We start from the raw sequence: 18476 nt of genomic DNA on the forward strand, positions 1-18476 counted from the left end.
TCAGTCCTTTCTAGCTTCCCTCCTGTTTCTTTAATTGCCTGCCCGAAATTCTCTGGGTACTTGCCCACCCCAGGGACTTTGCAGTTGCTTTGCCATCTGCCCAAAATACTCTGCTCCAGTTGTCCAACTGTCCAGGGTCAGTTCCCTGCTCCAGGTTAAACATTATAGCTCAGTGAGACCCTCCTGAAACCTACTTAAAGCCAAACATCCAACTCCATTTCCCCCCAGCCCTCCACTCTCATGAGGGTATCAGTAGTTGGAACACTTCAGACGTGGCCTGCATGGGTTTGGTTTTCCCCATCTGAAGCCAGGCTCTGGGAGGACCCAAAGTTCTGTCCCATGTTTGTGTCTTAATGCTGTATTACCTAGACCGGTGTTAGATCTACTCTTAATGATGGCAGGTGAGTGCTCTAGAGAAGGAATGTGAAGGGGGAGGGGAGGTGGGGAAGAGGAATGTGTGTAGGCCAGAGAACAACCCTGGAAGCCAGTACGCCTTGTTTTTAGAGATAGGGTCTCTCACTGGGATCTCCAAGTCAGCTAGACCACCTGGCCAGTGATTTCAAGGAGTCCTCTTGTCTCTGCCTCCTCAGAGCTGGGATTCAGGCTCCCAGGAGCTTTGTTACACTGGTCCTGTGGACCAAACACAGACCCTTGAGCTTTTGAGACAAGCCCATTGCGGACCGAGCCACCACAGGTCTCCATGAGTTATATTGGCTTGTTTGTCTGTCCATTTCCCCCCCCCCTTCCAGGTTTTTGAGGGATGCTCCCAGTCTGAATGCCTCCTCACTTCTGGATTAATTTCACTTAAAAAACAAAAACAAAACAAACTAACCATGTTTGTACCAAGCGGAGTATACTTGGATGTCTTTTATGTGCTTTCCCTCTTTGGTTTGAGTCCCTGGTTAGGTCTCAGCTTCCACACTCCAGGAGTCTGAGCAGGTCTGTGCAGGTGCCTGGATGGCTGATAAGCTGGAAGGGAGTGTGACAAGGGAAGGGAGGGTGACAAGGACTGAGATGAAATCAGAAGTGTCTGGATGCCATCCAAGATGCTGGGTGTAGGATCCCCATGGACAACCTGATTTAATGCAGGGCTGTGGGGCACTGAAGTTGGCTATAGTTCTGAACTTCACAAGGACACCTGCAGGTGACACAGATGCCTGAAGCTCTCTAAAGTACCATGGGATACTCCTGCCAACACAGTCCAGCCCCACGGAGTCACTTTGGACACTGCTGTGTCTCTTAGATGAACTTTGAGCTATTTTTCCCACTTTATTATCAAGCAGCAGAAGACCAAGAAGATTGTAAGGTGTGAGATTCACTGGTCCTTAGCAATGGATGCTGACCTGGAGATATAGGGACAATAGATGAAGGGGAGGGGGGTCCCACAGTTCTGGGATTTGGACAGTGGCAGTCAGACTGTGTAGAGTAGCATACCCCACAAAGTCATGACAGCAGGCTGGCTCTGATGTTTCACACATCTGTGTGCTCACCAACCTCTGTGATTTATGTGAGCACTTACTGAGCACCAACTATATACCACATGCAAAGCTGATCACAAAGTAAGAATGTCTGGATCCCTCCTTCAAAACTTAGGAAGAATTCCAAGATAATGAGCGCAGAGCTTTGGACATGCAGGGTCTGTGTCACCTGCAGATGTTCATGTGGGAGCATGAGATCCTTCCATGCACGGTTCAGTCAGAAGCCTCCTAGGTCCATAAAGCTGGCCCCTTGTGTGCTGCACTTGAACAAATCCATCCCTGAGCCTGGAACTCATGGTTCTTACTGACTAGGTACAGAGAGAAATACCAGCAGCAAGAAGACAAATCATGTGTCACACTAAACTATAGAATGACATATATAGGGAAGAGGCTTAGTGTGGCCAGTGGAGGCATCCTCTTGGAAGAGGTGGCATTTGGGCAGAGACTGGCAGAGACGGAGAGTTCAAGGGTGGCTTCTTTCTTTTAGCACAGTGCCCTCAAGGGCTACCCAGGATGAGCAAGCATATCAGGTCATTACGGAGGACAAGTGGCTGCTCATGGGGTGGCAAACTTGGGGTCACTTCCATTCTGTGTTGCTATGAATGTCAGATTCCTATGGAGAAGGAAGCCTTCACTGTTCCCTGGAGATGCCAATGGCATCCCTGCTTTTGATTGTGGAGGTCTTTGGCAAGCTGTGATATGCGTTTTTCAAATATCCTGAATATGTGTGGAGGGGAAACTGATCCCAGGCAGAGCAGATACAGAGGGGCTTGAATCACGTAACAAAAGGCCACATCACTTGGTATGTGTGAAGTGAAGAAAGGTTAATTTGTGTTCACAAGTCTAGAGACGCAGGTCAAAGATTGGGTGTCCCCATCCCAGTGCCCTTTGGCATGGCTGGCACATCCTAACATCCGAGATAACCAGTCATACCACTGCCAAGAATCAGATCACAGAAACAAGGTCCTTCATTTGTCCTCAAGGATGAGTCCTCAGTGACCCCCCCCCACCTCCTTAAAGTCCACAATACTCCTTCTGACAGCACCACCATGGGGACACATATAAGCATTGAACCGAAAGCTCACTGCCCCATCTCTCACCACTAGGTGACTGTGATCCCCAGGGGACACTGCCCCTTAGGCATGCAAGGTTCTCCACCTGGACAGTGGAGGTGCTGGGTCAAGCTCCCTTCCTCTTCTGTGTCCCCACATATGTGGCTTAGAGTTGAGATAAGAGTGGGCAGATGATTGGGTAACTGTCTTATGGGACTGTTTTCCAGGTGTGCCAGCCTTCCACCATGACTGACACTGTGGTGAACCGATGGATGTACCCCGGTGATGGCCCACTGCAGTCAAGGTAAGTCTGGGGAGGCCCTGAGAGTAGCTCTTTTGATCTAGGCAATCCTGACTGTCTACACTTGAAAGGAGAAGAGTCATGGGTTGGTTCCTTTTCCTGGGCTAGGAGTGTGTGTGTGTGTGTGTGTGTGTGTGTGTGTGTGTGTGTGTGGGGTGTTGCATGCATGGGTGCAAGGGTCTGCACACATATGTGGCTACACATGTATATGCATGCACGTGAGGCTCCAAGATGACACTGGATAACTTCCTTGATTATTCCCAACTCTGACTGAGGCAGGGTCTCTTACTGAACTCAGTGCTTACTGGTTCTTGCTAGTCTGTCTAGGTAGCTAGTTTGAAAAGCCCATCTCTGGCTCCCAAGTGCTGAGATTACAGGTGTCTCTTATGCCTGGCTTTCTGGATCTGAACTGCAGGCCTCACACTTGTGTGAAAAGTAGTTAACCTGCAGGGCCAGCTCCCTATTTCAGCCCCATGGTGGGTTTTATGGTATAAACGTCTCAATTTTCTATACTCCCCACCATTCCCTATTGTGTCTCTAATAGGGAACCTAACATGGGTGTTACCCACCCAGCCCCATGGGCACTGGTTAGAGACAGCCTCTCTGTCCTCTGTGCCTCAGTGTGGTGTCTCTGTTGGACAGAATTTTAAAGACACCATAAGGTTGAAGTTCCTAGTTGGGGGCATGATTACTTTAATGATTCAGAAGTATGTGTCACAGGGGTCGAGGGTAGGGGGCTGTTTGTTGATGGCCACTGCTGGCCCAAAGAATGCAGAAGGGTGTTCTGTAATGATCTCCATCTGCTGCAAAGAGATATTTCCTTGGTGAGGGTTGAAGACTACATTTATCTATGGGCAGAAGGACTGATGTTTATAGATTCTTGCAAGGGATCCTGCCGGCTTAGCAAATTAGTGACTAAAGATTTTCCTCAATAACTGTAATTTCACTAGCATTGAGTAATTAGCTAGTACCAGCCATGGTTTCCCTCTTGTTGAGTGGGTTTTTTTCCCCTGCATTCAGTTTGGCATGTTCATTTATGTCACCCATGTTCAGCTCATGTTATGCAACCATGTTGGTGACACTTTATGGGTGTAGCTTGTGACATTACTAGGGGACACAGCCTCATAGAAAACTGCCTGTGCCTCTGGCTCTTACAGCCTTTCTGTCCCCTCTTCCGAAATGTTCCCTGAGCCTGAGGTGTGTTAGTGTTTTGGAGAGGTATCCATGGGCACTGGGCTCCATAATGCCCCATTTTGATAGGTTGTTGTTTTCTGAACATGCTAAGCTATAAGGGAAAAGCCCATAAAGTCTCAACCATACACAAAGAACTGCAGGCAATTGAGGATACCCAGGAGTGGGAGAGATGGTTCTCTTCAAGAAAGAGCACACCAATTGATTTTCTAGCACTAAAGATCATCACTGGAAATCTACACATAATGTTCTATGGATTGAACAGGTTATGTTTATGCTGTGTGCGTGTGTGCATGTGTGTGCATGTGTATATGTGTGTTCATGCAATAACAATTGATGGAAAAGAGGCTGTGAATTGAAAGGAAAACAGAATTTGGAGGGAGGAAAGATAAGGGAGACATATAATTAAAATACAATCTCAAAAATATCTACAACCCCATTCCCCAGGGAAAGAATTTAAAAAAATAATTCAGAAGAGATTTTCAACTAAGGTTGCTTCTTATTGAGCAAAAGACTGTTCTTGGTCACATGACCATACCATTACAAGTTCAGCCCTCGTTGCTGTTTGTTTCTTTCTAAACTTGATTTACTAACAGCACACCCACTTTTATTAAAGAAGAGATTGTCTTTCACTAGAGGATGTAGTAGATATTACACAGTTTCCAGGAAAGCAAACGGTACGAATAAACCATATTTATTCTTTTGAAACAGTGCCGTTCTCACCTCCCTTATAGGGTAGCAAAAAACAGGCTGTTGAAGGAGACCATTTTCAAAAGAGACTGACACCTGGCTATAGGCTGCAGGGAAAATAGAGAACTAAAGAAACACTCACTGGCAGGATTACCTACGCTAGATTGTAGCAAACCCAGACAATTAAAAGAAACAATGTTGCAAGTTGAAGGAGACTCTAGCAAAAACAGATAATTAGATGAAACAATGTAAGTGTGCTTCCCTCTGTCTCGCCTTCCCTAAGATTCTCAGCTGGAGATATTTTAAGGCACACTACTTTTTCTTTAAACCACTCTGTTATATTTTTAGGACTTTAAGTTATTTCTTTTTGGATGATTTCTTTCCATTATTTTTAGTATTTTCCTGGTCCTTTAAGTCTCCTACTCTTTGATCAGTTTTTGTCTGCCTGTTTTGGTTTGGAGACAGGCTCTCACTACCTCAGACTGGCCTTCAACTCCCAATCCTCCTGCCTCAGTTTCTTAAGTGCTGGTGTTATAGGTGTGTTATGAATGGGCCAGGTCTTTGGTGAGCTTTGACTTTCTCTCTGTTTCATGTCTTTGACTTCATGGTAGCTTTACCCACGAGTGATCACTTCTAACTTGGGGGTTTGTTGATCTCCCTCGGTCCCTCTGCATAATCTGTATATAATTTCAGGACCTTTGCAAGCCAGTTATTGGCCATGGCCATAGTCAACAATTAATTGATGTGAATTTACAATCACACTTTATTACACATATGATGAGTACTTAAAATCTATCATGTTTAAAAGACATTATGACAGGTTGATACTCGATGCAATTGACTTATTATCTCTGGGTACTGTGAGTGAGCTCTTTGTAGAGGGATGGCTCAGCATATCCTCAGCTCTGAATGTGGTTCATGTTGGCATTCTAGTCCGTTACAAGGACCGAGAGTATTGCTAAGTAAGCATTTGTTACACTCGACTGAAGGCCTTGACCACCCAAGTCTGCAGTTTACTGTCCCACAGAGTGAAAACTGTGGTGGCATCATTCATAATAATAAATATAAATATTTGTAATTAATATTATTCTTAGACAAGGTCTCACTCTGTAGTCCTGGCTTAACTGTGTTAGTGTGTGTGTGTGTGTGGTGGTTACATACACATGGGTGTGGTACCTTTAGAGGCCAGAAGATGGGCGCAAGACCACCGAGACCCGGAGTTACAGAAGTTTATGGTCCCCTGCTACAGAGCAGCCTGGTATTCCTAACCATGGGTCTCTCTGCTCCCATCTTCCTGTGATTTTTTTTTTTAAATAGCAGGGCACTTCTTTCCATTAAACTTGCTATTCAGGTAAAATTCCTTTGCTATAGAATTTCATAATTCCCCCCAGTCTGTGATTTAGGCTTTCGTTTTCAGAACAAACTCTTCCGGAGGAAAAATATTTCATGTTGTGTTGAAAATCTGTTCTGTCTGTTTGTTTTGAAACGACTTAGTCAGAGAAGAATCCCGGTCTTCCTAACCATCCCTGAGCTGTGACGGAAAGCATGGCTCGGGGTTAGATGCAGATCACCAAGCACAAGGCCCGTGTGTAGCTCCCCGAATGGCTATAATTCTAGTGCTTTCGAGGTAGAGGCAGGAGGATCATAAACTCAGTTCATCCTCAGCTACTGGTGGAGTGGCTTTATTTGTTTAGGACTTGGTTAAATACTGGGAAGAGTTTATTGGTCTACCCATATGCTCCAAACCAAATTCCAAAAAAAAAAAAAAAAGGTTCCATCTGGGACCTGGGTTATATTCCCAGCACCCATGTGGCAACTCACAACCATCTGTAACTCTACTTCCAGGAGAGCCAAGGTGGCCTCTTCGGGCCACCCCATGCACCAGGCATGCATGGGGTGCAAATACATACATGCAGGCAAAATACCTACACATAAAATTAAAATAATAATAAAGAAATGTAAAGTCCTCTATCTGTTCCTCGGGTCTACCTACAGCCTTCCCCTGTCCCCTGAGTTTGTAGCCTCTCATGGACACTGAAGAGCTCAGCAGGATACCTTCTCAAGCATTGCCCTAACATCGTCTTAAATAACCTTACTTTATAGATAATATTGCACTCACTAAAAAGTGAGATAAATAGTTGTCTTGAGGGTGGACATGGTAAAATATTTATTTTATTTGAGAAGCACCGATTAATTAAAATCCCATCCATCAGAGTTTACTTTCGTTGATAGGCAGCCAAACAATTTGCCTGGCAATTAAATCAGAATGATTCTAGCAGTTTAGATGTGGCTTCATTAGCCACCCCTGTGCTCCCATGATGCACCTTGGTATTCTGAACACACTCATGGCTCACTGCCTTATTTCCTCCAGCCATTATTCAATCATGGCTGAATTGTAGCCATCGCACCCACTGTTCAGCCTGGCACTGCAGCTTGGTGCAGGAGGAACACCATGTTTGTGCCTTCCTCTGGGTGTGGAAGAATTGACTCTTCATGACCTGTTGCCTTACCAAAGGGAATGCCCACTTTTGCAATGTTCAGAAACGGTTCTAGTTCAGAATCTCAGGACCTAGCAATCCTGTCTGCAGGCCCCAGGGTATTGTGGGAAAGAATGCATGCACCTGTTCCTGTCTGAGTCGGAGCACAGCGAGGAAGGATGCTGGTGCCTCTAGACAGCAGGCCTGCCAACAGACAATGCCAGGGACACAAAGTAGAAACTGAGGTACAAAGACAGGTTGCCATCTTCCTGTGGCTGCAAGATGTGGGTCTCTTTTCTAAAAACACAGGGCAGTACATAGTCTTCTGTTCAGGAATCATGAACAGGACCCCCACTGTTTGAAATATGTGCTTCTGTGTACACACAGCCCAAGTTGAGAAAAATCAGATTTTTCTTGTATGACATCCCTTAGTGTTACATAAAACATGATTTTAAATATATAAATGGTCTGGGGAGGTGGCTCAGTTTGTAGAGTGCTTGCCCAGTATACACAAGGCCCTGGGTTCAGTTCTCAAAGCTGAATAAACATAGTAAAGACTTGTTTTTAATTATGTGTGTATGTCTCTGAATGTATATGCATGTGTGAGTGCAGTACCCACAGTGGCCAGAAGAGGACAGCACTTCTGGAGCTGGAGCTATAGGCTGCTTTGAGCAGGCTGACAGAGATGCTGGGAACTGAACTCTGGTCCCCTTTAAAGGACCTGCTCTTCACTGCCACCTCAGGGTGCTGAGAATTCTTAGCTAACCTTTCTTATTCTCTCTCTCTCTCCTTGCTTGGCATGCCTCAGTGACAAAGAACAGTAAGTATTTCACACCATTTCCATTTTCCTACAAGTTGAGGTTTGATGCTTTTCCTGATTAATGTGATGAGCTGTCAAAAAAGGGGGATGAGCCAATTTTACACATATATGCAAAAAAATGTGTTTTTCTGGGGAGGAAAGGCCATCCTGGTGTTCCTGAGGCGAGCCCAAGGTCGATTCTGGGTAGTGTTTGGTACCTTGGGGGACAGCCCTGTGTCCATCCCCACAGTTGCTAGAACCATACCTCCAGCCAGCACAACGATTGGAGCAGTGCTGTTGGGTGGTCTAGGCCACACCTCCCAGCTGTGGAGGTCACCCTGACTTCTGTGCGATGTGCCTTCAGCTCCCACTGTCTGGTTTCACCCATTGTGTTTGTGTGTTGCATCAGATTTGTGTGCTAAGGGTGCATGACAGATTGGATGTTGGGCTGCCAGGCAGCTCCATCCTCAGAGACAGACACAGGCAGACACTGTAGAACATCACTGTCACCCTTACATGGTGGGATGTTAAGACTCATCATCATTGTAACCCTGTATGTCCTCTCCCTGTCCTTCCCTATCAGGGGGTGGTGGGGCCTTCAGATGTAAATGGTCAAGCACCAACAGTTAGACAGAGGTGACAATCACCTAGACTTCTGTTGGTGGCTGTGGTGTAGAGGAAACAGGCTTGAGTATTTCTATCAGCCTTTTCCTTCTCAAATAATCTTATTCTCAGGATCCTCTGAAGAATTACTTGGCACAGATAACACCTATGGGGGGGTCCCCAGCCTTCTCTCTCAGCTCTGGGCCTCAGTTTCCCAACATGCCTAATGGAAAGATGTGGGCTCTCTGTGGTCTCTGTAGTTGGCTAAAGGGACCCTGGTCAGGCGAGCTTTGCTTTTTATGAAACCATGGAATTGTTATGCAGGCATGTCAGGGAGTGGGGCTGACAAGCTGTCAGATTAATGGTGGGTGGGATTTCTGGGCTGAGGGGGACCGATGGTGCGTGTCACCTCTCTCATGTGGCATCTAGACTGATGTGTCTATGCATGTGTGCTTCAGAATGGATGGGAACCGAAAGAGGGGGAAGAATGTTCAGGGATGAGCAGAAGAGGAAGGGAGGCTGATGGAGGACACATGCTGTGATAGCGGAAGGGAGGGCTATTTTGGAAGAGAAAGGAGTCAGTTGGAGGAAAGATGGGGTAGAGAGGGCAGCCGGGAAGAGTCAAGACAGGGAAGTTATAATCACATGGAAAACCTCAGCGAAACCCACTGCTTTGTGTGCTAACTTAACAGCTTAAATCCATTCATTACACGACTGTGCATCATGTGTATGTAGGAACATGTGGAGGTCAGAGGGGAGGGTGCTAGATCCCCTGAAACTAGAGGTATGGGTGTGGGGGCATGAGCAGCCGTTTGGGTGCTGGGAACTGAACCTTGGTTTCTGCAAGAGCAGCCAGTGCTGAGTCATCTCTCCTGCCCCTTAAATGATTTAAAAAACAAGTAGACAAAACCAGCCAACCAACCAACCAACCAAAGCACAGACAGGACAGCTCAGGGGCATGACTTTACAGTGTCTCACAGCTCATAGAAACTTCCTGGTAATGAGGGTTAGAAGAGAGGAGTGTGCGCCCTCTCCTTGCCTTCTCATTTCTCCTATCTCTCCCTCCTTCTCTCTCTCCCTTCCTTTCTCTTCTCTGTCTTTTCTCTTTCCCTCCCATTCCTTCCTTTTTTCCTTCCTTTATTAAAGAAATTTGTCAGACTGTGGTGGTGGCACACACCTTTAATCCCAGCACACAGGAGGCAGATGCAGGTGGATCTCTGTGAGTTTGAATCCAGCCTCTTCTACAGAGTGAGTTGTAGGGCAGCTAGGGCTATATAGTGAGACTCCATCTCAAGAAAAAAAGAAAATTACCAAGTACCTACCGTATACTGCCTGCCATGTTAAGCACCAGAGACGTATGCATAGTCCAAGTGTGAGTGACAGCTACAAACAACCCATGTTCAATGATTACGCTGTCCCATATAAGGAGCATAGAGCTGTGGTACCCTGAAGAATATTAGTAGTCCAGAATATTGGGTACTGTGATGGTGGAGCTTTCAGAGGAAGAGGGGTGTAAAGGGGGGCAGGTGAGGGCTGGGCATACTGTGAGAGAGATAGATCCAGATGGGAAATAGCTTCAGAGGGAATCTGTGTGTGAAGAAGCATAGAATCTCAGAGGTGCTGAGGGGGCAGATGGCTTGCTTTTGAGGACGGTGGTGATCGTGTCATCCCTTTGCATCTGCTTTGGTGTCACCAGGTGAAGTCCATGCAGAGGGTCCTTGGAGCTTGTGGGTGAAAATGTCCCTCAGTGCAGCCTTTCTGGTACCTTTGTTAAAATCTCCCCACTGATATGCAAAGATGTCCTCCAGCCATCTGTTTGGGCATTCCAGGGAAGGGAGGGAGGGAGGGAGGGAGGGAGGGACGGACCCCAGTACCCCGACAACACTTCCATCATCCCATACCTCAGGGGAGTCATCGAGTACTAAAAGAGACATCTGGCAGCCATGTGACAATTGTGTGCATGACCAGAATGCAGATGGGTTGGACCAAGGTGAAATGTCCTCTATGTGCCGGAGGGACAAACATGGGTGGCAATTTTCATAGGGTCACCCATCTCTTGTTGTCTAGAGCCCTCTGCCACAGGCTTTGGTGGCAGCGACCTTCCACTTTCTCAGGTGTAAGGACAGATGTGGCAGGGGCTGTTTCCTGGGAATTCCAGACCATGCCATCTCTAGCTTACATCCCCAGTCCCTTCCCCCAGGTGTCCTACGCCCCAGAACCGGGCATGCAACAGGGATAATCTTTCTGTTTCCATTAGCTGTGAAATTTTCTTTGAATAATATTTTATTCAAGAGCTAAATATTTGAGAGCGCCGGGAGATAGCTGCGCAAAGACCTTCCATGGCTGAGGGTGTTCACAGTGAACTTTATACAGCGATGACTTAAAATAAATTCACTGGCCTGTAAAGTGAGTGAGGGAGTCCCCTGGGTTCCTTGACCTTTTCTCTCTTTGCTAGTGTGTGTATCAGCTAGCTTCTGCCGCTCGACAAAACATCTTACAGCACCGCACTCAGTGGTCTCTATTTACAGAGATCCCTGTTATCTCTACATTGTAAATAACCCACAGAAACAAACACCCTATCCTCAAGTTCTTGCCGCTTAATCTCAGGCTGTGTTACCCAGATACGTACTTTCTCCGAGGACGCAGCTGGCAGGTGTGGCATGGGCCCTCCCGGGGCACTTGATCCTGTGTGGAACTTGTCCCATAGATGACAGTGCTTCTGTCTCCAGCATTGGCTTTTAGCAAGGTCCTTGATAGGATTCTTGCCTAGCGTGCAGGAGGCCCTGGGTTTGATCCTTGGCACCTCATACATTGGGTATGATGGGCAACTCTGTAACTCAGCACTTAGGAGGTGGAGGCAGGAGGACCAGGAATTCAAGGTCATCTTCAACTATGTAGAAAGTTCAAGACCAGCCTAGGATGCCTGAGACCCTGTCAAGAGTGTAAAAACCCCAAGATCCCCAAACTGAGATCTTAGCAGTGGATCCTGGTCACAAAGACACTTAATTGGAATCCTGTGGTAGAGGCCCCACTGTGTTATACCAAGGCCTCCGTGTCCAGTATGCTTCACAACTCAGGAGGCCCTTCTGTTCCCAGGGAGTGAAGGGGTTTGGTTGAAAAGCCCGGCTCATTTCCCAGTGCCTGTGGGCTCCCACTGAGACCCATGAGGACATTTCCAAACACCAGCTGAGCTGTGTGTCAACTCCACCTGCTAGAGAGGATATAGAAAGATGATTCAGAGGGAGGAGCAGCTTCCACTCACCTTCTTCTGCTCCCTCCAGTTTACAGAGGGAGGCCACCTTCCTGTTAGGGTCCTGAGGGACACTGATCATTCTTGTCTGGGAAGTCACCTTTGAGGTCCTGGTGTGCACAGAGCCCAGCAGGTTGTGTGGTGGTGGGGGGAGGAAGGGAGGGAGGCACTGACTCCAGGACCAGGCTGAATTGTAGAACATGTCCTTGGTGGGAGAGGGAGGGTCTGCCCTGGGCCCCAGGTGAGGAATGTTTCCTGAGTTTGAAGTGGAATTTCCTTGTAAAGGCAGGAAAGACATGGTGGTGGTGGTGGGGTTGGTTCATATTGATTGTCAGCTTGACAGCGAGATCTAGAATCATCCTGAAGACCCTCTGAGCATCCCTGTGGAGAAATGTGAGATTTGGCCGACTGACTTGGGAAGACCTGTTCCAACTGTGGGTGGCACCAACCCTCATCAAAAGCATTGCATGAAAAGGGGAGCTAGTGGTTAGCGCTCATATCTCTCTACTTCCCAAGGATGCCAAGTGACCAAGGGTGTCACATGACCCCCTTCCTCATGCCTTCCCTAAAGGAGCCCTTTCTCAAGCTGCTTCTTGTTAGCTATCACACCAATAAGAAAACCAGGACCCAGAGATTGTTGGATAAAGGAAGGATTGAGCAGATGGAGATATGGCCATCCCCACAGAAAGCCACAGGCCTGGGGTGTGGCTGGGCCCCGTGGGAGGGGTCAGGGGTCTCTGTGTCCTTCTCAGGTTGGGGGAGGAAACCCCAGGTTGGCCTCTCTTCCAGCACCGATCTCTCTCCTCCCTTTTCTCACACTCAGCTCACCTCTGAGGTCTTGGCACAGCCTGGAGGGTTTCCTGAATTTAGGAATCCTGTCTCTGACTTCTACAAAAATTCTTAAGAAATTGACCAACATCAGGGTACCCCAGAGCCTGAATGAGACTAAGTGAACACAGACATTGAACCCCCATTGTCCCCGGATCCTAAGAGACTTTTTCACCTTTGGGGGGACAGCTCCCTGTGTTGCCTAGACTTGGGGGTGGGGCATGCCTTGCTTTAATCCCTACTCTTAGAAGGAGACTTTAACATCCCTCCAGTCCACAAGAGACTGTGCTCTGGTCAAGGTCTCTGTGTTCCCTTGTTCTCAGATACTGATTGGAGTGCCAGGACACAATAGTGATTTGGTCCCTGCAGCATGGTGGGGGATGGGAATGAACAGATACTGAGAGTATTATTTAAGGATGGCTTCAGAGTGGAAACGAATGTAATGGAAAATTTGAGACTGGGCAGAGGGAAATAGTATACTGTTGCTCTTGGGTCAGCACTTGGGGGAGGGGAGGGCTTCTGGCCTGGTGGGAGGGGTCAGGTGGGAGGGGCAGGGCAAGGGCAAATGTCCTGAGGCAGAAGTAGGCTTTGGGTGATTAAGTTGAGTCAAAAGGTCAGAGTGGCTGGGATTTAGTGGTTGGGGAGCAGAAGCTGTCAGCCATGGGTCTGGGAGGGACCTAACAACATCGGAGAGCACACTGGACTTTTTTACTGCCAAGGTAAAACAGACATTAACATTAAGCACCTTAAAGAGTTGATTCCGGCAACATCTGGTGCGTTCACAAAGTGTGTGACTATCACGTCTGTCGAGCCCCGAGCTTCACTGTTTGTCTGATGCCACTGTAGTGCCCCAGCTGTGCTGGTATTGGGTCACCTGAGACACCTGCTCCAGGACACACCTGTGTTTCCAGACCATATTTCCTTTCTCCCTCACAAGACTGCCTGGGACACCTGCTTCCTTTCCTTCCAGTTCCTCCTCTCATCTTCAGAAATAACCCATGGAGCGGGGTGAAGAAGGGGAGAAAGAGAGGAGGAAAGGGATGAGGAATAGGAAGAGGAGGAGGAAGAGGAAGCAGAAGGACAGGAGGAGGAGGAAGAAGAGGAGGAAGAAGAAGAGGAGGAGGAGGAGGAAGAAGATGAAAACTAGGTTTTAATTTCTAATTGCCAAGTTCAAAAATAATTGCATGGCCCCCATGCTACCAGAGCTTAAGTGACCCCAAGCTGGTGGCTCATGTGTCCTAGACTCCAGGGTTTTCTCAGATCTAAATTTTTGAGATAACAAGAAAAGTTTGAGAGCTGCCGGGCTGGGGTGGGAGTGGCAGGAGGGGGCGCTATCTCAGCCCTGTGTGATGGACAGCACAGAGTAAGGGACAGGCAGTGCTTTCTGGGAACACAGCACTAAGTGCTCCCAGCAGGTCCTCCCTCCACAGCACCTCAGCCTCCTACCTGGAAAGGGGGACAAGGGCAGGGATGCTGTGAGGACTGAAATCGGGGAGTCGGACATGTCTGCTCTGTGTTTCTTTGTAAAGGGAGGATAAAGGAGGTTGGGGACATAGCTCAGCTGGGGAGGGCTTGTCCACCACGTGTAAAACCCAGGGCTTGATCCCATGACCACACACCCTGGGTGTGGTGATGTATCCCAGCACTTGAGAGCCGGAGGCAAGGAGGGTCAGGAGATCTCGGTCAGTCTCTGCTGCATAGCTAGTGCAAGGTTAGCCTGGCCATATAAGGCACTGTCTCAGAAGGGACGGGCCTGGGGAAATGCACAGAGTAGAAGCCCAAGTGTTTCCCCGAGCCTTTAATGGCTGGAAACCTAGTAATTTATCCTTGCAAAGATGTGCCTACATCTCTATTTAACAACTGGTTTAAGTTTACAAAGAACCTCCTCCCTCCATAATGGCATCATTTAGTGGTCACCCCTGTGCTTAGAATGTAAAGCAAAGAGAATCTGTGGTTCACTGCCCTCCCCAGCTATGTAGGGAGCTTGAGGCCAGTTTAAGCTACATAAACTCATGTATCCCGTACATCCCAAACAAAATGTCTCTGGGGCAGGCCATCCCTGGGGTCCACCTGGCCTGACTCTGTCCCCTGCTGCTGTGTGTGTATGTGTGTGACTGAATGGAATTGGTTTAGGGTCTTTCTGGAAGTGTCTTGGTTTCTAACTCGTTTTCACATGTGTGGCCCAGGGCACTTACTGAAATGCATGAGAGAGGAGTAAAGGACCAGTGCATGTTGCACTGTTTAGATAGAGCTGCTGGGGTTCACAGACATAATCTCTGGGCCACTGAGGCTCTCTACAGAAGTTCAGCCCTGGTTTTACAGATCCCTGGGTCCCTGACCACTGGGATTTCTGACCTACCTTATGCTTGCTCCTTTGCCTTGCAGGCTGCAGGCAGGATGGTCCGTCCATCCTGGAGCACAGACCGACAGGCAAAGGAAGCAGGAAGAACTGACCGATGAGGAGAAGGAGATCATCAACCGGGTGATCGCTCGGGCAGAGAAGATGGAAGCCATGGAACAGGAGCGCATTGGGTAGGGGCCTTTACCTCCCCCTAAAGCCACATAGTGGTGTTGGGGTAGGAACGCTTGGTCATTTGTGACTAAGAATTTTTGTTGCATGAGGTGCCAACCTGATCCAGAAGATGAGGAGGATGGAGAGAGGGCAGAATGGGCTGGGTCAAGGATATCCATGTTGGGTGTACATGGAAGGAGGGAAGCTGAAGGATCTGGAGACAGGGCAGGGAGAGGCTGACAATGGAGACTATGTTGTGGGCATGAACACTGGCCGTCTTAGCTGATGAGAGCTACATGGAGAGTTCTAGAAGTGTTAAGTTATCGGAGATGGTGAACAGAAGAGACTGAATTTGGCATTCCAGGCAAAGGCTGAAGGGCGGGGCTGGGGTGGAGAAAGGGTTAATGGCTGGGAACAATGGAACAGGAAAAATGACATTTGGTACCCTATAGTGAAGCACAGTGGCCCTGCAGACTAACTGCTTTAAAACAGCTGACAGAAAGCCGAGTGTCCCCAATGAGGAGACAGACACACCAAGGATCTACCTCATGACAGGTTATATATATATATAATATGTGAAGCAGAATATACAAGAATACACCCCAGAGTAAGCTATTAAGTGGTCATTCTCAACCTTCCGTGACGCTGCGACCCTTTAATACAGTTCCTCATGTTGTGGTGACCCCCCCAACCACAAGATTATTTTCATTGCTACATCATAACTTTAATTTTGCTACAGCTATGAATCATAATGGAAATACCTGTTTATTCCGATGGTCTTAGGGCACCCCTGGGAAAGGGTTATCTGACCCCCTAATGAGGACACAGCCCACAGGCTGAGAATTGTCTGCTGCTAACAGGCATTAGAGCAGGCAGGTATGTGGTGGTAGCCGAAGCGGACCCAGCATAGGACCCACACTCTGGGATTAGGGAGGCTGGAGTTCATTGATGGAACTAGAGCACAGGAATTTACCTCCCTGAGCTCTGTCTGCCTCAGATTCCTCATGTGCAAAGTAGACATATTTATTCTTTGGTGAATAAATATGTCTGTGATTGCACACACTCAGCAAATGGTAGCCATTCAATGGACAGTTTAATTTTTGAAGCAAGGGACTTTATTTATTTATTTATTTATTTTTGATACTTACTGAAGCTTTTGGTCTGCACCTGTGCTGGGATGCTCCAGTTTGGCAAGCTCTGGAGTCCCAGCTGCCCCTGGCTTCCCCGGAAGGAGAGTTGTGAGGCTTCCAGGAATCCTGGGCCAAATTCGGGCTGGCAGAATATACCTTTGCTGAACTGGCGTATTTTCTCCCTGGCTTCCTGGAGCAGGGAGGGCTGCCCCGGAGGTCTAGGCAGGCTGTGTCTCCTCCATCCTGGCAGTCACCCCTCACGGGCAGCATCTCCAGAGGCAAGCCGATGCTATTTGTGTCTTCTAAGCTTCACAGCACACCATGGCTTCATTCCTGTTCTTCCTCCGCCTCCCCGGAAGAGAATCAGATGAAAGCCAGGTAGAGCACAGGGTGCGTGGAGGCAGTGAGACGGCAGAAGAGGTTCTGCTATCTGGAATTCCACTGTGGAACCCAAAGCTCCCAGTGAGCAAGGGCTCTGCCTCAGTTTCCCCAGCCGACTCTGAGGAGCCTTCCTGCTCACTTAGCTGCTGCAGTGATTGGATGTGTCTGTTGAGTACCTCACCCTGTATTGTTGGCCGTGTCTTTGAGGAAAGGGGTTCTTTGTAAGTGGGTTGGAATTTCAGGTGTTCCTGTCCCTATCTGAGTCCTGACGCCTGGGTTTTCTTTTCTGTTACCCAAGTGAAGCCATCTGGGATAGTATGAGGTCACTTTGAATAACATGGAAAGTAATCCCCATGAGAGGCACAATTTTCTGTGCACCCACACTATGTGCCAAGTCCTGTACTTTCTTTCTATCTATCTATCTATCTATCTATCTATCTATCTATCTATCTATCTATCTACTATCTGTCTGTCTGTCTATCTATCCACCCAATCCATCCATCCATCCATCCATCCATCCATCCATTCATCTATCCATCTATCTATCTATCTATCTATCTATCTATCTATCTATCTATCTATCTATCGACAGGGTCTCATGTAGCCCAGGCTAGCCTAAAGTCCACTAAGTAGCTGAGGAGGACCTTGAACTTCTGATCCTTTGGCCTCCACGTCCTGAGTTCTGGGGTTTCAAGCATGTACCACCACACCCAGTTTTTGCAGTGCTGGGAATGAAACCCAAGGCTTCACACATTGTAAACAAGCTCTCTAAACCATTGAGCCCCGGCCCTGAGCCCTGCAGTATAAAACTTCATTTAATTCGACTTAGTCCTGGTCCTCTCTGCCCTAAGGAGTGCCTGCTATTAATACAGAGGGGAAAACTAAAGCTTGGAGAGATAGAACCATACATAAGCAAAATTCTTTACATGCCATGCACATGGGCAGAGATCAGAGGACAATTCTTAGGGGTTGATTTTCTCCTTTCACTGTGAGGGCCCCAGGAATCGAACTCCAGTCATCAGTCTTGGCAGCAAGCCCTTCTTCCTGCTGAGCCAGCTTGCAGGCCCCAAACCCCAAACTCCCATTTAAGAGTTCAAGCTTAGCAGGTGGCCTCTCCAGCAGACTCCTTCCCGCCTTGTTAATCTGCCCCCTGTGCTGAGGCCACCATCTGTGTCTGATTCCCGGGGAGAAAAGCATCAGGTCTCCCAGGGGGTGGCCCTTGCTTCCTCACTGGGACAGTTTTGCTGGAGTTGAGAGCCCCAGGCTGTGCAGAATCTCAACCTGCCTTCCTCCATCTCCATCACAGAGTCCAGGTGCTCTTGTGCCCCAGCTCTGCTCCGCGATGGTGATGCTCGGGGTGTGAGAACAGAAAGGTGATGACCAGGGAGCAAACCGCATCCAATTGCCTGTTGTACATCCTCCTCCCGGCACAGAGTGGCAGCTCTCCGCCACCATTGGTGAAGCAGGCTTGGATGAGATGGAAAACCCCTTATTTTAACTCCAACTGTTCACTGCTATGCAACAAAACGCTGGAAAAAACAAAAACATAAACATAAACAAAAAAACGAAAGTGGCTTAGAGCCGCAAAGGAGTAGTTTCTCCCTGTTCATGATTCAAGGGGTTAAGAATCCAGGCACGGCTGTGCTGGGTGGTTTCTCTGTCCCATGGGGACATTGGCTGGGGTGCTCACTTGCTGAGTTCAGCCGTCAGTAGGACTGCAGGTCCTGTGTCTTCTTTCCCCAACCCCTTAAATCCTTCCTTATTTCGGCTCCTTTACAGCAAAG

At 48.0% G+C, this 18476-nt stretch overlaps 1 protein-coding gene across 1 annotated transcript in view; it reads left to right on the forward strand.

The window, feature by feature from the left end:
- The window catches only part of RPH3A (rabphilin 3A), a gene marked incomplete at its 3' end in the record, with an annotated part of 64669 nt that overhangs the window by 19754 nt on the left and 26439 nt on the right, over positions 1-18476 (forward strand). The window contains exons 2-4 of the mRNA XM_080941221.1: positions 2758-2834; positions 7998-8009; positions 15055-15201. Of these exons, the coding sequence (XP_080797347.1) occupies positions 2776-2834; positions 7998-8009; positions 15055-15201 (218 nt within the window). The 5' untranslated portion in view covers positions 2758-2775. The remainder of the gene's footprint in view (positions 1-2757; positions 2835-7997; positions 8010-15054; positions 15202-18476) is intronic.

The sequence above is a fragment of the Micromys minutus genome, assembly GCF_963924665.1.
Source record: "Micromys minutus genome assembly, chromosome: 29".
Taxonomy (NCBI): Eukaryota; Metazoa; Chordata; class Mammalia; order Rodentia; family Muridae; genus Micromys; species Micromys minutus.